The sequence below is a fragment of the Salvelinus alpinus genome, chromosome 9 (assembly GCF_045679555.1).
Source record: "Salvelinus alpinus chromosome 9, SLU_Salpinus.1, whole genome shotgun sequence".
NCBI lineage: Eukaryota > Metazoa > Chordata > Actinopteri > Salmoniformes > Salmonidae > Salvelinus > Salvelinus alpinus.
In genome coordinates, this window is record NC_092094.1 from 37739563 (window position 1) to 37762471 (window position 22909).

General features: G+C 44.2%; 1 protein-coding gene across 3 annotated transcripts in view; it reads left to right on the forward strand.

Moving 5' to 3' along the window:
* LOC139584763 (guanine nucleotide-binding protein G(o) subunit alpha) overlaps nt 1–22909 on the forward strand; it is a 134735-nt gene that overhangs the window by 39656 nt on the left and 72170 nt on the right. For all 3 annotated transcript variants that reach the window (XM_071416955.1, XM_071416953.1, XM_071416954.1), the window contains exon 3: nt 6667–6808. In XM_071416955.1, the coding sequence (XP_071273056.1) occupies nt 6667–6808 (142 nt within the window). The remainder of the gene's footprint in view (nt 1–6666; nt 6809–22909) is intronic.

Genomic DNA, 22909 nt, shown 5'->3' on the forward strand with positions numbered 1-22909 from the left:
GCAAATGTTTGCTCCTGAACTTATTTAGACTTGCCATAACAAAGGGGTTTAAAACGTATTGACTCAAGACAGTTCAGCTTTTCATTTATAATTAATTTGTAAAAAAAAAAAAAAAAAAAAATGTCAAACATAATTCCCCTTTGACATTATGGGGTATTGTGTGTAGGCCAGTGACACAAACTCTAAATTTTATCAATTTTAAATTCAGTCTGTAAAACAACAAAATGTGGAAAAAGTCAAGTGGTGTGAATACTTTCTGAAGGAACTGTATATAATGGTGTGTAAAGATAATATGGACAGTATATCAATAAAAAATATGTGTACAGCAGTAGTTATATAGGATGTGCCATGACTAGAATACAGTATATACATATAAAGTTGGTAAAGGAATATGTAAAAAATTATTAAGGTGACCAGTGTTCAACGACTCTATGTACATAGGCCAAAGAAGTCTCTTAAGGTGCAGGGTAGAGTACCGGGTGGTAGCTGGCTAGTAACAGTGACTAAGTTTCAGGGAAGGGTACTGGGCGGAGGCCAGCTAGTGGTGACTGTTTAACAGTCTGATGGCCTGGAGATAGAAGCTGTTTATCAGTCTCAGCTTTCTACTGTCTCCTTCTTTTAGATGGTAGCGGGGTGAACAGACCATGGCTCAGGTGGATGAGGTCCTTCCCTACCATGTAAGCAGTCTATGGACAAGGTATGATAGAGATCCATGCTTTGGTTTTGTTGTCCACTGTTTCAAATGCTAACCTTTTAGCATTTGTGTTACAAATCCAATGTAAGTCACTGGTATGTATGTTAGTATTTTCACACTTCATGTCCAAATCATCCTAAAGTATCAAAACATGTATTGTGTAACTCAATGATGTTACTTATAGATGATTTGGGTATGAAGCGTGGAAATGCTAATATAGGTATCGCTGACTTGCATTGGATTTGTGCCACTAATGCTAAAAAGTTAGCATTTGAAACAGTGGCCAGGTAAACAAAACGAAGCATGGGTTGCTTTCATCCCTTGTCCATACACTGCCTACACGGAAACCTATATGTCATTTTATCATTTGTGTGAACTATGCCTTTAAAAGAAATCACCTACTAGCAGGAACAGCACCAGCTAGTGGTCAGAACCTGGTAAAACCAGACTGTAGGATAGGACATAAACCTAACAACTTCAATCAAATCAAATCAAATGTATTTATAAAGCCCTTCTTACATCAGCTGATATCTCAAAGTGCTATACAGAAACCCAGCCTAAAACCCCAAACAGCAAGCAATGCAGGTGTAGAAGCACAGTGGCTAGGAAAAACTCCCTAGAAAGGCCAAATCCTAGGAAGAAACCTAGAGAGGAACCAGGCTACGAGGGGTGGCCAGTCCTCTTCTGGCTGTGCCGGGTGGAGATTATAACAGAACATGGCCAAGATGTTCAAATGTTCATAAATGACCAGCATGGTCAAACAATAATAATCGCAGTAGTTGTCGAGGGTGCAACAGGTCAGCACCTCAGGAGTAAATGTCAGTTGGCTTTTCATAGCCGATCATTGAGAGTATCTCTACAGCTCCTGCTGTCTCTAGAGAGTTGACAACAGCATGTCTGGGACAGGTAGCACGTCCGGTGAACAGGTCAGGGTTCTATAGCCGCAGGCAGAAGAGTTGAAACTGGAGCAGCAGCACGACCGGGTGGACTGGGGACAGCAAGGAGTCATCATGCCAGGTAGTCCTGAGGCATGGTCCTAGGGCTCAGGTCCTCCGAGAAAGAGAAAGAAAGAAAGAGAGAATTAGAGAGAGCATACATAAATTCTCACAGGACACCGGATAAGACAGGAGAAATACTACAGATATAACAGACTGACCCTAGCCCCCCGACACATAAACTACTACAGCATAAATACTGGAGGCTGAGACAGGAGGGGTCAGGAGACACTGTGGCCCCATCCGATGATACCCCCGGACAGGGCCAACAGGCAGGATATAACCCCACCCACTTTGCCAAAGCACAGCCCCCACACCACTAGAGGGATATCTTCAACCACCAACTTACCATCCTGAGACAAGGCCGAGTATAGCCCACAAAGATCTCCCCCACGGCACAGCCCAAGGGGGTTGACAGGAAGACCACGTCAGTGACTCAACCCACTCAAGTGACGCACCCCTCCTAGGGACGGCATGGACTCATTTATCTGATCGGGGTGGGGGGAGACATCACCATCATGACAATCATGACAATCATGACAACACTCCAAGCTTCAGCACCATACTACTTGCCAGACATAGAGAACTGATACTGTATAATATTTTTTGTTAGGGTGGGATTGGTGTAGGGGGTCCATGGGTGTCTTTTGACCATTCCTTTGGATTCCTCAGGTCTAACTCATTGGTATAAAAAAGTTAGGTCCAAATCAGATGTTAGGTACTATATTTATTGGATGTTATATGAATCCTGGAATTTACAAATTGGCCAAGTTGGGTGCAATCAATTAACCTAATTCCTCAGAGATCAAGTTATATTTCAACAAAATAATGTTGCCAGAATGATAATCTTATCTTTCTAACTACCGTACACAAAGGATTTCAGAACAGTCTGAGATCATGGCTTGCTGAAATGACATGGAATGACCCAGGTGTTAACCTGCCTCTTAGTTCCCCCAATGGGGGCGGGGGGGGGGGGGGGGGGGGGGGGGGTCCTGGCTGGCACATGCCTATCTCTGCCAAGGCACACCTGGTCTGCCAGTCACAATGCCAGCAAGTAAAACAAGTCTGTTAAAGAGGAAGGAAAACAGTGTCTGAGAGAGCTTTCATTTCCCCTGGAGAGGAGCTAAGCTCTGACAATCGATACCAGAGTCATTGACCACAGGATTATGGGACTCCTCAAAGTAAGGTGACTCACACAACTACACACAGTTTACAGTATGCTATATAATGCAAAGCTCCCCTCCCTTCTGTACTTTCCTCAACCCTTCCACATATGCTCTGTGCTTGTCACACCCTGGCCTTTGTTATATATATTTTCTTGATTAGTTTAGTTAGGCCAGGGTGTGACATGGGGGATGTTTGTGTGTTTTGTCTAGTTTAGGGTGTGTGTATTGTTTAGGGGGTTTTGTAGTATGTATGGGGTTGTGTTCAGTGTAGGTGTTTAGGAAAGTCTATGGTTGCCTGATTTGGTTCTCAATCAGAGACAGCTGGTTATTGTAGTCTCTGATTGGGAGCCATATTTAAGGCAGCCATAGGCTTTAGGTGTTTGTGGGTAATTGTCTATGTGGTACGTTAGTAGCTTGTGTGTGCACTTTCGTTGATAGCTTCACGGTCGTTTGTTGTTTTGTAAAAGTGTTTGTTTTCGTGTTTCGTCATCTCTATTAAAAGAAGATGTACTCATATCCCGCTGCGCCTTGGTCCGCTTATTATGACGATCGTGACAGTGCTGGGTAGAGTAGGAACCTTCTGGAACCCCCCGCCCACCAGCCCAGGTATCAGTAGTGCAGAACCAGTGTGTCCCCCGTGCTGTTTATTACACCCACAGATACACCCAGAACCCTAAACCTATTCCTAACCCTAACCTTAACCCCAAAACCTAACCCTAACCTTCACCCCAAAACCTAATCCTAACCCTTAAGCTTAAAATAGCATTTTAACAAATTCCGGACCTCTAAAAAGTTATTTTCCTACCTTTTCAGTGAAATGTTAGGACATTGGGCTCCTGATAATCAGTGGTGGAAAAAGTACCCAACTATCATACTTGGGTAAAAGTAAAGATACCTTAAAAGAAAATGACTGAAGTAAAAGTAAAAGTCACCCAGTAAAATTCTACTTGAGTAAAAGTATTTGGTTTAAAATATACTTAAGTATCAAAAGTCAAAGTATGAATGTCTAATTCCTTATATTAAGCCAACCAGACGGCTCAATTTTCTTGTTTTCTTTATTTACTGAAAGCCAGGGTCACACTCCAACACTCAGACATAATTTACAAACGAAGCATGTGTCCGCCAGATCAGAGGCAGTAGGAATGACCAGGGATGTTCTCTTGATAAGTGTGTGTTAATTTTACTAATTTCCTGTCTTTCTAAGCATTCAAAATGTAAAGAGTACTTTTGAATGTCAAGGAAAATGTATGGAGTAAAAAGTATAATATTTTCTTAAGGAATGTAGTGAAGTAAAAATAGTCAAAGTATAAATAGTAAAGTACAGATACCCCAAAAAACTACTTAAGTAGTACCTTTAAAGTATTTTTTACTTAAGTACTTTACACCACTGCTTATAATGTAGGAAAGCAAGTGCAAACACACACACACACACACACACACACACACACACACACACACACAGCAGGGCAAGTTCAGGCTTGTCAGTGTATTGAGAGAGTAGTGATATGAGTCGAGACAGACAGAGTCATTGCAAAGAGTCTTATGAAAGGCATGTTACTGGAGAGGAGGCATATTGCTGTTGGAGGATCACAAACTGTATCTGTGTGTTACAGCCGCAGGCTTCTTGGGCTGGGACACTCTGCCTCTCTCTTGCGCAGTAAGTCAGGGCTTAGGGCACTGACATTTCTCTGCCTTTCTTTTTATATGCTTGGCCTACTTCAAAGGGCACACACACACTCACTTTCACAAACACAAAGCTCAGCCTGTACTCTTTGTTGGTAGGAGCTCATGCTCCGTCTGGTCCATTAAAAGGACTGGGGACTGGATATCATGACCAGTGAGGGTGTGGGGGCTGGGCGGTGAGGTGTTAATGGTGCCTGTCGGGGGTATATAGGCTGAGCCTCTCTGCTGTGGTGTTTGTGTCGTGAAGAGGAGATCTCAGGCCTGGGGTCAATGTGTCTCCATTAGAGGTCGAACGATTATGATTTTTCAACGCCGATACCGATTATTGGAGGACCAAAAAGAGCCGATACCGATTAATCAGACAATTTAATTTTTACATTTGTAATAATGACAATTACAACAATACTGAATGAACACTTATTTTAACTTAATATAATACATCAATAAAATCAATTTAGGCTCAAATAAATAATGAAACATGTTCAATTTGGTTTAAATAATGCAAAAACAAAGTGTTGGAGAAGAAAGTAAAAGTGCAATATGTGCCATGTAAGAAAGCTAACGTTTAAGTTCCTTGCTCAGAACATGAGAACATATGAAAGCTGGTGGTTCCTTTTAACATGAGTCTTCAATATTTCCAGGTAAGAAGTTTTAGGTTGTAGTTATTATAGGAATTATAGGACTATCCCTGACTCTGTTGCAAGAGAAGTGACACATTTCCCCTTGTTAAAAGAAAGTAATGTTAGCAGGCAATATTAACTAAATATGCAGGTTTAAAAATATATACTTGTGTATTGATTTTAAGAAAGGCATTGATGTTTATGGTTAGGTACACGTTGGAGCAACGACAGTCCTTTTTCGCGAATGCGCACTGCATCGATTATATGCAACGCAGGACACGCTAGATAAACTAGTAATATCATCAACCATTAACTAGTGATTATGATTGATTGATTGATTGTTTTTTATAAGTTTAATGCTAGCTAGCAACTTACCTTGGCTTCTTACTGCATTCGCATAACAGGCAAACTCCTCGTGGAGTGCAATGTAAAGCAGGTGGTTAGAGTGTTGGACTAGTTAACCGTAAGGTTGCAAGATTGAATCCCCGAGCTGACAAGGTAAAAATCTGTCGTTCTGCCCCTGAACAAGGCAGTTGACCCACCGTTCCTAGGCCGTCATTGAAAATACGAATGTGTTCTTAACTGACTTGCCTAGTTAAATAAAGGGGGGAAAAACGATTATTCTTTTTTTAATCGGCCAATTCGGTGTCCAAAAATACAGATTTCCGATTGTTATGAAAACTTGAAATCGGCCCTAATTAATCGGCCATTCCGATTAATCGGTCGACCTCTAGTCTTCCTGTGTATCTGCCTAATGGAGCGCACTCTCCACATCTGGTCCTTGACTAGCTCTGGCTGCTGGGTGGGGGAGAAACTCTCAGATCTCCCCCTCTCCCCCTTTCTTCAACGGCCATCTACAGCGGCAACGGAACAAATGAAAGGAAAATAGAATTAAGATGGAGCCAGGCTGAGGAAGAGAGAGGAGCTCAGGGCTACCCAAGCCTCTGTGTTTCTGTGTGCGCGTGACTGTGTGCGTGTGGCTGTGCCTGCTTGGCTGTGCGCGCGTGACTGTGTGTGTGATACAGTATGTGTGCCTCTGCGTGGCTGACACCAGTATGTGTGCCTCTGCGTGGCTGACACCAGTATGTGTGCCTCTGCGTGGCTGACACCAGTATGTGTGCCTCTGCGTGGCTGACACCAGTATGTGTGCCTCTGCGTGGCTGACACCAGTATGTGTGCCTCTGCGTGGCTGACACCAGTATGTGTGCCTCTGCGTGGCTGACACCAGTATGTGTGCCTCTGCGTGGCTGACACCAGTATGTGTGCCTCTGCGTGGCTGACACCAGTATGTGTGCCTCTGCGTGGCTGACACCAGTATGTGTGCCTCTGCGTGGCTGACACCAGTATGTGTGCCTCTGCGTGGCTGACACCAGTATGTGTGCCTCTGCGTGGCTGACACCAGTATGTGTGCCTCTGCGTGGCTGACACCAGTATGTGTGCCGTGGAAATTACTTCCCTGTTTAAGTAAATGCCCACCTGACTTGTATGAATCACATTCATGTTTGCAGGATTATCCATGAGGATGGCTTCTCTGGAGATGATGTGAAGCAGTACAAGCCTGTGGTCTACAGCAACACAATCCAGTCTCTGGCTGCCATCGTCCGTGCCATGGACACCCTGGGCCTGGAGTACGGAGACAAGGAGAGAAAAGTGAGTTTCTCTACTGCTCTATCTGTACACTGTAGCACTGAGGGAATGGACTACAACTAGACAGACAGACACGCAGACACACACACACACACACACTGTCACGCACATTAGTAAGCAGAGCATTGTGTGCTGTTACCACTATATACTGTAGTGAAGGCCTCTCAAAAACACATGTATATCAACAAATACACAAACTGTCAAACACTGATGGACACCGATATATTCACCCACAGGATTTTAACAAGTGAAACCAGTCAAAACACCCATCCATCCTTATCCATCTGTGAAAATCCATAACCTCAATGTTGTAGCAGATAATTGGCCACAAGGCTCTGACAGGATATGGAAAAGAGCACATTCGTCTCTGCTTGTTGACTGGCTTCTATAAATCTCTTACTGAGAGGAGGAGTGCAGGAGAAAATGTAGATTCACACAACACACTATCTGTCTTTAATATTACTACTATTAATACCCAGCACCAAGGAGGTAAGCAGACATTTCAAATTGTAATACTGCATTCAGACCATGATGAATATACGGTCAGGAAGAACATGAGATAAATGTGTTTAGTAGACATGTCACTTGTACTGTGCCATGATTCGTTTATAGCAGCATTGTTAAATTACGGTGGTGCCAACAATGACGATGATGAATGATGAAGATGGTGGGAATGGTTTGGGATTGGATATTGGTTCTATCCGCAATGTTAAACTGCCGATAGCAGGATTGCAGTGTGAGCTGGAGGGTAATGTGGTCAAGGGTCCATAGCTGTGTCAGTACATGACCTCAGAGTGGCCTTATTAAGAGGACAAGACAGGGTGAAGGAAGGTGTACAGTAGGATATCTGAGCTGCCCTCCTAATGCCTCCTCTCATGTGTTGTGTTGTATCCATTCCCCTGCCATGCTCTGTTCCCTCTCTAAAACAGGAGGGATACCACTGACTCTGAGCTTTCCAGGAAGTCCTTTATATTTTAATCAAACCAATGCTATCGATACCTTGGGACAAGGCCTCTGAAATACCCAGCTGCTATTGATTGTGATATTATCTCTTTCTGCTGCTAGAACCTGAACCAGGAGATGACAGGCCACAGGGGTTGTGTCCTTAGAAATACTATTCTCTATGCTTTTGCCATTCTCAGTCAAGTAATTTAGAGTGTGTGTGCGCGCGAGTGTGAGTGTGTGTTTGTGTGTGTGTGCGTCCATGCGTGTGTGTGTGTGTGTGAGTGCGCGTCCTTGCGCGTGTTTGTGCGCATGCGTGAGTTTGTGTTCGTCCCTGCATGCATGCCTGTTTGTGTGTGTGTGTGTGTGTGTGTGTGTATGACCCAAAAGTAAACTCCCCAAAATAAATTTGTGATATCGGTCAGAGGTCACTGTCCCCAGGTAGAGAATCTCTCTTTCTCTCCCTAATGGAGAAAGAGAACGAGGTACCGTCACAGAAAGAGAGATGATTAGCTGCCTCAGTGAGACGGGCGGGGAGAATAAGAGGAGAGAATGAATGTGAGAGGGAGAATAGGGAATGAAGGGCAGGTGAGTCCCTGAAAGGTGTGTCCTGTTGAGGACCCCTGTTTAGATTTGTATGTTAGTGTGAATGTGTGAGTGTTTCTCCATATAGCCTATATGTGCAGTAGAGGTTGACACGGGAGTGAAAATTAATTCCTGTCCTGTCTTGTCTCGTAAATTTTTTCCCCCGTACTGTCCTGATGCCTATATAACCCCGGAACTTTCCTGTCCTTGCCAGTGGTCCGGTCCCAATAAAAATCACTTCTGTCCCATCCCATGTTAATTTATACACGGCAGAAATCAGACATAACTTCCTTCCATAGCTGCTCACCGGGATGGTCATTTAACCTTTTTGATTGTTCGAGTGCTCGCATGATATTTTTTTCTAGTACTCGAATGGACAGGGTTTGTACGGTCATGAAAATCCTGGAAAAGTCATGAAATTTTAAGCGTGTGTTTTCCAGGCCTGGAAAAGTTTTGGAAAATATTCAAATCTGAAAAGTTTTGAAAAAGTCATGGAAATTTATTTAATTTGTTTTAATGTAATTTATTCAGGCACAGTTTTAAATATTTTAACAATCAAATAAAAATCAGCCAGGCTCGGAACGACACTTTAGCGCGTCTGTGTTTGCACGCCTCCTTGTGTGCGAGAAGTGTGGGCCGTTGGTCAAGGAGAGTGAGGCAGTCGGACAATGCAGCATCAGGTAAGCCTAAAAAAACATGATAGAGAAGAGACTAACTAGGTAGGTAGACAATTCAAAACATATCTTGTACCCTCTAGTTAACTGTTAAGCTATAAATGTTTTTGTCATGTCATCAATGTCCCAAAAAACATCCACTGACACTCGCGAATAAGGCCATACAAAGTTGATTTACTTTTTTGAACGATTCATATGATTCATTAAAACTAATATTTTTGATGAAACTAATGATTCACTTCATTAGTGATTTTCATTTTATTATTTGAAACGGTTCAATCGCATTGAATCGAATCATGTGAATCAAATTAATAATTTGTGAATCGTGAATATTCATTTTAGGAAAACATGATATGTAGCCTTTCTTTTGGAATATGATTATACAAAACTTGTTTGTGGATACTTCCAGTTGATTTGGGGATCCAATGTATGGAGCATTGTAACTCAATGATGCTAGTCAGCCTGCAAAGTAAACACTTCTAAGGTAGCTAAATATGACTACAGGTGAATAGAAAGATTTGTAGCCTATCATAGCCATTTAACCTTTAATATATTGAATGAGCAAATTATTTCGAAAAGGCATAAAACGTATTTGGTTGTAATGTTGCAACGTTTTACATCACGGGTGGTCAACCATCCCCCAGGAGAGCTAATGGGTGCGCATGGCATTTATTCCCGTCCCCCTCGAAAAAAACACATTTTAGAAATGAGTTGCTCAACTGACCTTGATAAACTGTCTCTGACGTGTTTGAGCAGGGTTTGATCAAAAGCCTGCACACCCAGTATCTTTCCAGACTGAGGGTTGACCACATGTGTTTTAGACAGTTGCCTAACAGGTATTCTACTTTGTGGGGGGTTAAGTGCCTTGCTCAAAGACAGGAGGTGGTACATGGAATCAGAGAGCAGCCTACCAGTGTCGATACCACATTACACTTGGTTTTTTATACGTATTGTACATAGAGAGGCCACCAATTGTTGGTCATTGAAATTTGGTTAAAAGTAATGGAAAAGTCATGAAATTCCATTTATCAAAATGTGTATGAACCCTGAATGGAGGAAAACAAATATGTGACTCATTTCAGGAAACTAGGAGTATATCATTTCAGGAAACTAGGAGTATGTTGCATGTCACTACTTCACAGGAGAGCCATTTGAATGTAAACGTATTTTTTTTTATCAAAATGCGTTTTTTGTCAGAAATGCCTTCTGGCATTTATATATATATATATATATATATATATATATATATATACAGTGGGGAGAACAAGTATTGGATACACTGCCGATTTTGCAGGTTTTCCTACTTACAAAGCATGTAGAGGTCTGTAATTTTTATCATAGGTACACTTCAAAAATCCAGAAAATCACATTGTATGATTTTTAAGTAATTAATTTGCATTTTATTGCATGACATAAGTATTTGATCACCTACCAACCAGTAAGAATTCCGGGTCTCACAGACCTGTTAGTTTTTCTTTAAGAAGCCCTCCTGTTCTCCACTCATTACCTGTATTAACTGCACCTGTTTGAACTCGTTACCTGTATAAAAGACACCTGTCCACACACTCAGACAGACTCCAACCTATATTAATTAACAGGCTTAGCACTTTAATTGGCAAATTGGTCCATTCGGACCAGACCGGCTTTATCCCTAACAGAAACTCATTCTTCAATCTCAGGCGCCTCTTCGACATGATGTATTCTCAGAGGTTACCCAACGTGGACCTTGCCGTTATATCTCTTGACGCCGAAAAGGCCTTTGACCAAGTTGAGTGGTCCTATCTATTCAAGGTCCTACAGACATTTTATATTGGAGATGGGTTCATAAATTGGATCCAGCTTTTATATAGGAACCCCTGTGCGAGAATACTCACTAACCAATCATTGTCGCCCCGATTTAACCTTTACAGAGGGACAAGGCAGGGTTGTGCGCTGTCGCCTATGCTCTTCGCCCTAATCATTGAACCTCTCGCTCAGGCGATTAGATCTCATGCAGCAATACACGGCTATAATACTAAAGATACTCTAAATAAGATTTCCCTATACGCAGATGACATTCTCCTCTATGTAACAGAACCCCAAGCTAGTATTCCAGCTATTCTGGATGTGATTAATTTGTTTGGTACCTTCTCGGGATACAGAATAAAATGGAACAAGAGTGAATTAATGCCCATACGGTTGCAAAACACCTCTTGGCTAGAACATCTTCCAGTTAGGTGAATTTTTCTGAAGATAACTTATCTAGGAATTGTAGTTACCAAACAATACTCCTTGTTTGGTAACTACATCAGAGAGAGAATTTCCCCTCTCTGATGCAAAAACTCAAGACAAACATACAATTTTGGAGAACTCTCCCAATTTCTCTGCTCGGAAGAATTAATGCCATTAAAATGGTCTTCCTCCCACAACTGCTCTACCTATACCAGAACATCCCAGTATTCATACCTAAATCCTTTCATAAACAACTGGACTCAATTATCAATCCTTTCATCTGGGATTATAAAACACACAGGATAGGTAAAAAACACCTCTGCAAATCCAAGATGGAAGGAGGATTGTCTCTCCCAAATTGTATATTTTATTACTGGGCCGCTAACCTCCGCGCTGTTATGTTTTTACTGGATGACGCACGTCCATCATCCAGCTGGCTTAGTATGGAGCGTGAGGAGTGTCACCCCTTCTCTATTGGTGCTGTGATTTTGTCGCCTGTCAATCTGGAGATTTCACTTTATCGTAACAATCCTATTATACATAGCACAGTCCGAATCTGGAAGCAAATTAAAGTCCACTTTGAGCTTAGACCAATGTCATTCTGTCATTCCCTGTTGCCAGGAATCCCTCCTTTGCCCCCTCTAACCTTGATAACACCTTTGAGCGATGGGGAGAGTTGGGGATAAGTACCATAGGGGATTTATATATAGAAGGGACCTTTGCTTCCTTTGAGTTGCTGAGGGAAACTTATAATCTTCCCAGAAGTAACTTTTTCAGATACCTACAAATCAGAGACTATGTTAGAAAACACCTCCCAACATTTGGGAACGCTAAACCTTCCATGTTGGACGGATGCATAAAAACATCCCCCACCTCAGACAAACTGATATCTCGTCTATATGATGCTTTTCAATCTGTTAGCACACCTTCTACAGATGCCATTAAGGCAAAATGGGAGGAAGAACTAGGGATTGACATTTCGGTGGCAGACCGGGAAGATAGCTTGGAGTATATCCACACCTGCTCCATTAACTCCAGACATCGTCTCATACAATTCAAGGTATTACACAGATTACACTATTCCAAAACCAAACTGCATAGGATATTTCCTGATACATCCCCTATGTGTGATACATGTCAGGCTGCGCAGGGTACACTACTCCACTGCTTTGCCCTATGCTCTAGCTTGTATGGTTATTGGTGTGGAATTTTTAGGATCCTTTCTGAAGTTCTGGAGACTTCAATTGACCCAGACCCGCTTCTGATAATCCTGGGAGTGTCTGATTCCTTAAACGGATTAACCAACCCCCAAAAGCAACTCATCTCTTACAGTCTCATTTCGGCAAAAAAACAAATCTTGTTGTTTTGGAAAAGGAGGGAAGCGCCCTCTACCAAATTATGGCTCAGCGAATTGGCAAACACTGTACACTTAGAAAGAATTAGATATATACTGAACAATAAATTATCAACATTTGATCAAATCTGGCAGCCTTTCCTCTCTTACTTGGACCAGTCGGCGCTGTGAATTTGTACTTTTTAACGCACTCTCAATTGTAATATTTTAATCTACCTTTGGGCAGCATGTGCTGGCTCCGCCACCCGAGCAGTCGGGAGGGGAATAAGGTGGAGGGATAAAGGGGGGGAATAAGTGGGGGGGTGACATCTACCCTCTTTCTTTCTACCTGTCCTTGTTCTGTATGTCTTGTTTTGTAATATTTGTTTTGTACCCAGAACTCTGGGTCTTGTTGTTTCTGTCTGCTCTTTTATGTTTAGATAAGAATTGTATACCTGTCTTTTATACCTATACACCATTCTTGTGTGTGTTCAATAAAAAATATTTGAACAAAATTGTTGCCAGCAGCACATTTGCTGTCATCAACGCTCTGGATAACATAAAAACAGCCTAACCAGCTCTGCTAGGGCGAGTAAAATGGTCAGTGAGCTGTTCTCATTTGTGTCTGGAAGTAGCTAGCAAGCTAGCCAACATTAACCAGTTAGCTTGCGTGCTTGACTGCTGTTGTTGTGTCAGAACGATCGGATCAACCCTACTCCTCGGCCAGCGCGTCCAGTGTGCACTCTGAATGCTCAGTTTACGTACGAACAATCTGGCAACGCTCTGAGTTTATGAACACCCAGAGCACACTCTGGCACTCCAGATCAAATTTACAAACACACCTGTAGTATAAACCAGCCTTTAGTTTTGAAATCTTTGGTTGTTTAGTACACGGCCTCACATGTGAATCCTTAAAGAGATGGGTGGGGCTAAGGCTTTAGAGGGTGTGAACGATGCTGAATAGGTGTAGACAAAGAGCCCTCCAGTAGGTGTACCAAAACATTCAAGGGCCAAAAGTAAGGTTACAAGTTTATCAACTTTCAAAGCAGAATTACTTTCCCATGGTTCCTCAACTGTAGTGTATGATACACAATTTTCTCTACTAGTAGTCTCTACTTGTATCCAATGTAAAAAACACAATTTAAAATTATGCTACATAAGACCGAATCGAGCCGGTCGATCACATATTTCTAATCCCCCCCCCCCAAAAAACTCTGTTTCTAAGTATTCCTGTACTGCCCATTCCTGTGGACTGTCGATCCTGTCCTGTCCCGAACTTGACTCTAGAACTTCACTCCCATACCTTTTCCTGTATCAACCTCTAATGTGCAGACAGGGGTGTGGCAGCATGGAACGGAGTTCTCCCCCCCCCTCGGCTGGGCTGGCCAGCTGGCTCACACCTCTTTAATCTAAAGTGTGAAGTTTTTATTGGAGCTGCTCTCTCAACAGTCAAGCAACCGCTCTCGCTCCTTCTGTCTTTCTCTCTAACTCTCTCCCTTTTCCTCTCTCTCCTCTCCTTCTTCTCGCTCCTGCCATCTTTCAAATGTGTCCTCGTCCTTAGCCTTTCTCTCGCTCCCTTCCTCTCACTAGTCATCTGATTGTCTCCCTCTACTTCCTTCTCTCAGTATCTCTCAACCTCTTCTTTCTCTCAGTCCAATCCTGTTGCCATGGCTACCCTGTGTTTTTCCTTCCTCTCAACACATTCCACAAGTCTTTGTCCAAGGGCAATGTCACTTACATGAAGGGAGAAAACACTCCTATACATCAGCCCTAGAACTGTGGAGAGGCAGTCCATGCAGTCACTCGCTGCTATGTGACCAAGCATCAATCTACTCTAGCATTTATGCAACACCCACTCCTCTGTATGCAGCCATATATAGGCCTACTTGATGTGTTTCTATCAATATGGTTTAATGATGTTCTGACTCTGAGCCCTGCCAGTGTTATCATCTCCCTGCTCATTGGAGAGTGTGGATGACTCCAGTCCCATAGCTGGCAGAACTATTTCCATTGTTCCAGCTTCCGAAGCTTTTCACTCTTTATGATCCATTTCCCTGTGCTCACCACACATGATAAAACCCCAATGAGCCAGCATCCATTTCCTCCCTGGCTCCCTCCCTCTGTCCAGCCCAGTGACTCTCTGACATTCATTTCATCTCTGCTACGGCTATGCTTACTAAAGCAGCAAAAGTGGAGCATTCAACTGATCCAATACGGCAAGGTTTAGTTAAGGTAAGGAAAACCACTACTTTCACTGTGATCTCTGTGTTCCTGGATCATATGGGTGTGGTTTGCATAGTTGGTGGTAGAGGCCTCGTGTCGTGCCATGATAACCCACTCAAAAAGCCAGTCTCTGGCCTGGCACCGAACACGACTGCTGGCCATCTGAAGGCACCCATGTGGCCTCCCCTGGTCCTCTTACATTTCACTGCCAACATGGTTATCTTGACCAACACCCCAATCTGGGAACGACCAGACTGTGTGCTACACATGTAAATATATGCAGAAGGGATCTGAAATAGACCATGGCAGCACTGATATCATAATAGCAACATTTTTTAGAGTCACTATCTAAGTAATTCACCTAGTCACTGACTGATTGACACATACAATTGGTCATGGCACCATTTATTATCTTGTTTATTTAGATGCCCAGAACAAATTACATAGGCCACATTTCTTACACAGCATCTTATTTATAGGTCAGCTGCACTTTATCAGCAAAGCGGATTATGTAAGAAGTGGCTGAAGGGCACATCAGAGCAGAGACCATGGCCGTGTCCGGATACCCATACTAGTGTCCTAAATAGTAGGCTGTTTAATAGTAGACAACATTTTGAAATTCAAGTATACGCTAAATGCCCGGATGCCATACTCATTTCGGCTTTGACAACAGCTGATCAATTAGAAATGGGGATGTGCTATCGAAATCAACAAATAGCGGGAAACAACAATCGCACATGAGGCGTTCTCAGTATGCAAAATTATGTCTTATAGTATGTGAATTTTCCAAAATTAGGTATGGTTTGAATGCTAGGATGTTATACTCATTTCGGCTCTTCATTTAGTAGAATATGATGCACACAATGCATTGGAAGAGATGGGCTGTGAGGGATAGGCCCTAGTTCAAGTAGCCAAACAACAAAACTAGCCTACTGAATTGGGAAGATGCCGAATAGCGAAGCTTCTGCGGTGGTGTTCAAATGTAGGCTGAGTAGTTTTTGTTCTCCTTCAATTGATAACGAGTATTGCATCCTAGGCTACGTCTTTGAAAACATACATCTTTTCTTTTTTTGGGGGGGGGGGGATTGCTGATTTCTCATTGAAAAGTGTTTATTCTCTTGGCCTTCGTCAGAGCGTATAAACTAAATACTAAACCATCTTTTGATATCTGAATGTGTTGGCACCGGGGACTCGGGATGTGGCTGCGGTAAAGATGTCATGTTAATCAGGCCTTTTGATTTGAACACGTGTCACGTTCCTGACCTGTTTTCCGTTGTTTTTGTATGTGTTTAGTATGGTCAGGGCGTGAGCTGGGTGGGTAGTCTATGTTATGTGTTTATGTTGGGTTCAATGTGTTGCCTGATATGGTTCTCAATTAGAGGCAGGTGTTTGACGTTTCCTCTGATTGAGAACCATATTAAGGTAGGCTGTTCACACCGTTTGGTTGTGGGTGATTGTCTTCCGTGTCAGTGTTTGTACCACACGGGACTGTATCGTTTGTTCTAGTCTGTACCTGTTCGTGCGTTCTTCGTGTTTGTGTAAGTTCATATGTTCAGGTCGGTCTACGTCGTTTTTTGTTTTGTAATTTCTCAAGTGTGTTACGTGTTCGTCTTGTCTAAATAAATGTATCATGTCTTCACAACACGCTGCGTTTTGGTCCGATCCCTACACCTCCTCTTCAGACGAAGAGGAGGAAATCAGCCGTTACAACATGGATTGTTTTAGTTTTGTAGGCTAGGCTACCTATTTAATTATTTAATGTATGGATCAAGCCTTAGCAGTCATTCTGATCTCATTCCCAATGATCAGTGCTTTAGTTTATTATGTTGCTTTTCAACGGTTCTGATGTTCCCGACTGTCCACGTTTTTCTGTGCAAATAGCCTTTTGATTTGATCATTTGAAAAAAAAATTGGTATGTACTAGGCTATTTAATTTAACTATTTAATTTTTACTATTTTCTACGTTGTAGAATATTAGTGAAGACATCAAAACTTTGAAATAACACACATGGAATCATGTAGTAACCAAAAAAGTGTTAAACAAATCAAGATATATTTTATATGAGATTCTTCAAAGTAGCCACCCTTTGCCTTGATGACGGGGGAAGCCCAGTGACAAAATCCCGGGAAATATGGGACCAGGGGTGATGAGGGACAGGGAGTGGCTGAAGGAGGCCAGACAGAGCTTGCCACGGAGTCTTGCTTTGAGCGCACACCATGCATGCGGCGATGAATGCCGAGACATCAGGAGCCATGGGGGGCCACCAGAAGCGTTGTCGGAGGAAAGCCAGGGTACGACAAGCACCGGGATGACAGGTAAGCCTGGAGGAGTGAGCCCATTCCAGGACCTGAGGCCGGGCCGAATCAGGAACGAACATCCGGTTAGCCGGACCCCCCCCCCTCCCCCCCCAGGGTCCGGCTGGGAACATTGTACCTTGCGGACCAGAGCCTCAATACCCCAAACAACCGAAGCCGCCAAACATAAGGCAGGGAGGAGGGTCTCAGATTCAGAGGGAGTGGCAGTGGAACTGTACAGATGGGAGAGAGCGTCCGGCTTCACGTTTTTGGACACTGGGCGGTAGGAGATGGTGAAATTGAACCTAGTAAATAACAGGGCCCAACAAGCTTGCCTTGAGTTGAGGCGCTTGGCAGTGCGGAGGTATTCTAAATTGTTATGGTCCGTCCACACCAGAAATGGATGTTCCGCCCATTCCAGCCAGTGGCTCGACTCCAGAGCCATCTAAACCACTAGGAGTTCCCGGTTCCCAACGTCATAGTTCCTCTCTGCAGGGTTGAGACGATGGAACATGAAGGCACAGGGATGAAGCTTTTGGTCCTGGACAGATCGCTGGGAAAGGAGTAGGGGCCCTACTCTCACGTCGGAAGCGTCAACCACAAACTGACGAGTCTGGTCCGGATGGATGAGGATGGGGGCAGTAATGAATCGCTGCTTTAGATCTCCAAAAGCCTTGTCCGCTGCTGGAGACCATGTGAACGGTACCTTGGGAGAGGTGAGTGCAGAGAGGGGAGCCGCCAGGTTGCTGTAGCCCGGATTTAAACGGCGGTAGAAATGAGCAAACCCCAGAAACCGTTCTAGCTGCACCCTGGACGTAGGCTGGGGCCAATCCACCACCACTCTCACCTTTTCTGGATCCATCTGAACATTCCCTTCACCGATGATGTATCTCAGAAAGGAGATAGTGGAGCGATGGAACTCACACTTCTCAGCTTTTACAAACAACTGATTTTCCAGGAGGCGCTGAAGGACCTGTCGAACATGAAGAATGGGTTCCTGGGCAGAACAAGAGAAAACCAGGATGTCGTCGAGGTAGACAAAAACAAAACAATTCAACATGTCCCGGAGCACATCGTTGACCAGGGCTTGAAAGACTAGCGGGCACGTTGGTGAATCCAAACGGCATGACCAGGTACTCATAGTGTCCACTGTCAGTGTTGAAAGCAGTCTTCCACTCGTCTCCTTCGCGTATCCGCACAAGGTGGTAGGCATTCCGAAGGTCCAGTTTGGAAAAGATGGTAGCCCCCTGGAGAGGTTCGAAAGCCGAGGAGAGGAGTGGTAGAGGGTACGGAATTTTGATCGTAATGTCATTGAGGCCCCAGTAATCAATACATGGACGCAGGGTCTTGTCCTTCTTCCCCAAAAAGAAAAATCCTGCGCCAGCAGGAGAGGCAGAAGGACGAACGCTCCTAACAGAGTCCTCGATGTACTCCTCCATGGCCTTGGTCTCAGGACTAGACAGAGAATATAGCCAGTCTCGAGGCGGTGTGGTGCCCGGAGGAGGTCAATAGCACAATCGTAAGGACGATGTGGAAGAAGGAAGGTAGCATGAGCCTTGCTGAAAACCTCCAGGAGATCATGGTACTCTGCGGGAAAGGCAGAGAGATCCGAGGCCGTACTCAATCCTAGAGGCAGACGTTCCGGGGAAGGCTGCGCCACCTTCAGGCAATGTGAATGGCAGAACGGGCTCCAACCCAGGATTGAGCCCGTGGTCCAGTCAATATCGGGGTTGTGCTTCTGGAGCCAAGAAAATCCCAAAACAATAGGGATGTTGGGAGACTCAATGAGGAGAAGCTGTATTGACGCACTGTGGTTTCCAGAAACCCGCATATTAATGGAAACTGTGCTGTGCGTGACTCTTCCAATGGAGCAGCCATCCAGTGCCCTGGCATCTATGGGAACGGAGAGGAGTTGAGTAGGGATACTTAGTTCCGATACCAGGGTATCGGGGAAACTTTCATCTGCCCCAGAGTCAATGAGCACCCGGAGAGACAGACTGGTCTCCCCACAGCAAGATCTCATAAAAAGGAGTTTGGGTAATGGGAATTAGAGGGTTCCCAGTCCGGCTCACCAGTGTACTTGTACCTGCTAAGGCTTCAGGTCTCTTCAATGGGCAGGTGGCTATGTAATGCCCTACAACACCACAATACAGACAACTATTGGAGCTTAGGCTGCGTGAACGTTCCCTAGGTGATAATCTAGCTCTTCCCAGTTGCATAGGTTCCGGTGTATCCGACTCACCCGTCGTCGATGATTCTCGAGGGAGCTCGGGTGACCTCGGATCCTCTCGGAAAAACAACCTTCGGGGACTTCCAGATTCCTTCGGAGGTGAGCGAGCCGCAGCGGATGGACGAGTGTGACCAAAGCCAAACCTCCTCTTACTCCTGCATTCCCATAGACGTCCATCAATCCTAATGGTGAGGGCGATGAGGGAATCGAGGTCCACCGGTAACTCCTGAGCAGCTAGCTCATATTTTATCCCCTCTGATAATCCGTGAAGGAAGGCATCAAATAGGGACTCCGGATTCCAGGGACTCTCGGCAGGCCAAAGTGCAAAAGTCTACAGCATAGTCTGCCACACTGCGGGAGTCTTGATGTAATTCCAGTAGTTTTCGGGCTGCATCTCTCCTGGGTACCGGAGAATCGAAAACCTTCCTCACCTCTGCCATGAAGTCTTCCAGATCACAACGAATAGCGGATTGTTGCTCCCAAACTGCTGTAGCCCAGGAGAGCGCTCTTCCCGACATTAGCGTAATAATATACACTATCTTCGACCGATCCGAAGGGAACGAAGATGGCTGCATCTCAAAAATGAGGGAGATTTGAAAAAGAAAACCCTGGCAGGTTCCAGGATCCCCAGAATATTGCTCCGGAGGAGGAGGTAAGCGGGGTTCTCGGGGAGCCGGGTTAGGCTGTACAAACCCACCACTAATAGTAGAAAGGTTACTGGGTGGTTGGGGGTTCTCAGAGGTGGCAGGCTGCCTATGAGCTAACTCACTGATGTGTTCCATAATAGCCTTAAACCCCTGGTCGTGGCATTCCGTCAGGGAACAAAGCCCTTCCAAAAGGTCCAGCCGTAGCTCCTCATGCCTCCCAATGGTGGCTCCCTGCAGGGAGACAGCGTGGCGGAGCTGGTTCAAGTCTGCTGGGTCTGTCATGGCCAGTTCGTACTATAAGGGCACAGGGCGAGACCCAGATGCAGACACGGGAGGCAGATGGTTCGAGTCTCTGATATTTATTATAACCCAAGGGGCAGGCAAGAGAATGGCCATGGACAGGCAAAAGATCATAACAAGGTCAGAGTCCAGGAGGTACAGAGTGTCAGGCAGGCTTCAGGTCAGGGCAGGCAGTATGGTCAGGCAGGCGGGTTCAGAGTCAAGGCAGCCAAGGGTCAAAACCGGGAGGACTAGCAAAAAGAGAGATAATAAGAAGCAGGAGCGTGGAAAAACACGCTGGTTGACTTGTCAAGACGAACTGGCAACGGACAAACAGGGAACACCGGAATAAATACCCTGGGACTAATGGGGAAAAAGGGTGACACCTGGAGGTGGGTGGAGACAATCACAAAGACAGGTGAAACAGATCAGGGCGTGACATCAGTGATGTTTACCGCTGACATAATACATACACAGTATAGTTTATTAAAGCTGCAATCAGCAGTAGAAACAATAACAAAGCATACTTCTCACCCCTGTTTCGGTAAAAAGCTAAGGGATGGGTCTGGAGAAATGTAATCAACTCTCAAATTCATAGACAGAGCTATGGATGCAAGGACTGACCATCTATGATATCAAAATTGTAGTTTTAAATATGTTTTGAGGCGATATAGCGTTTGTTTACATTAACTTTGTTGACAAACATTGGAGTAAAACATGTTTATATTCAGTTATACATACAGTTGAACTAAGCTCAAAAGTAATTTCTAAGTTATATTCTTCAAGAATCAATGGGTACATATAATTAATGTAAGTCCAAAATTGGATTTAGCAACTGCTGATTGCCCCTTTAAAGAGGTAGTGCTGTCAGTGCTGGGTTAGTGAGAGAACACAACAGAACAACAGGCGGAGGAAAGGAGGGGCAAAGGCTCCCTGTGGACAGGTGAACAGAGGGAGGAGGGAGGGCCTACAGTGAGGAGAGGAGGTGGCAGATGTCCACAGTGCCTCAGCCAACCTGGAAGTCTGGGTGTCTGTTGCTGTTGAGGGAGACTGGTGGTGCGGCTCTTAAGCACTGGGGTGGAGGTCTGTAAGGGGAAGTGTTGTGAGTGTAATGGTATATTCCACCTGGCTCCCACTTTGCCCTCTTGTCCCCCAAGCTGTGTTTTGAGGCTGAGAGGAGGGCTGGCGCCTGTCTATTCCTCAATGTCACAGCGACGCCGTGGTGCTGATTAAACTCCCACTCCTCATTAGAGGAAACAACCACAGAGACAAAGAGACAAAGGGTCAGGTAAAAACACACACACACACAATTCACCCCTCTGTCAGAGTGACGCAACCCAGTCATCATATTGAGCAACTGGCTTCTCAACCTGAAGAATAGCCTCCATATCCTTTTGTTTTGCGAACATATTTGTTTCCTGTGCTATGATCTGTAATTATAGTTTTTTTCTCAGTATCACCAATGCTTTGTGAATGTACTATAATACCGGTCTAAATATCCGTCCCTGGCATAGCCAGATATTTGTCCCTCCCCTGGCAACACAGCCAATTTGTGTTTATGGGTTAATACTTCACTGTTCTGTTGACATCCTGCCTCCTACTGGAAACCCATGCTTCATGCCATTTGCTCTGTATGCGTTGAATTATCAGTCAAATGTTCTCTGTAAAATGCACTTCTGGTGTGCCTGTGCAAGTGACAGACATGAGAGGCGTTTGATGAATGTGTGTGGTGCTTTGAAGGTCCCCCTGTGGGGGTGAAAGCAGTAGGAACTCTAACCAGGTTATGAAGGTCATTTTTTTAAGAAAAAGCCTTCCACATTTAGAGGGAGCTCATCGACTCAGAGCTGGGGAGAACAGATCAACATTTTTTGAAGTGTATGGTCTCTCTCTTCTCTCATCTGTGCAGCTGGCTGTAGTCCAGCAGAGGTGGGCACCTTTCATCTGTCCTCTCCTTCCCCTCCACCCTACCCTCCTCTGATCCCCTGTTCCCTCCTCTGATCCCCCAGCTCTCTGCCAGAGAAGGTTCCAAATATCCACAGTAGCACACAAACAGTCCCAAAGGATTGATCCATTAGACTTTTAAACAATCAGTTGATAATCAATCAATCACCTCTGATGTTTAGGTACAGGTTCCTGCCTCCACTGGTGATCTCCATGTTGGTGACATTGCTAGACAGCCAGCTTAATGAAGTCATATCATTAATGCTGCACATCCCAGAAGATGTCATTAAAACTCATGGTTACCTGGCTGTTGGCTTATTAGCCGAGAAACTAAATGTATATTAGCAGAAAAATTAACAGTATCTTAGCAACTATGATAACTTTGAGGAATACGTGAAAAATATATTCCTGCATCATTGTTGCATTTTTGTCCAATTTTGTTACCCCAAGTAAACAATATTATCATACTGTTTGGTCGATGTGATTCATATTGATAGCACAGGAAAATATGTGGGAGTTGTATATGTTTAATATTCTAAATGTGTTTGCTGAATAACCCCTAACACACTGTAGACATAGCTTATTAGTGATGATTACACTACACATGCAACTCCCATTTATAGGACACCATTTCAGATGTGCTGAGCATGAGTTCCTACTTTCACATTATCTATGAGCTGCTTTTGGCTTAGCCAAGGTTTGTATTTAGACATAAATCAATTACTTTAGGTTATTGATAAAACA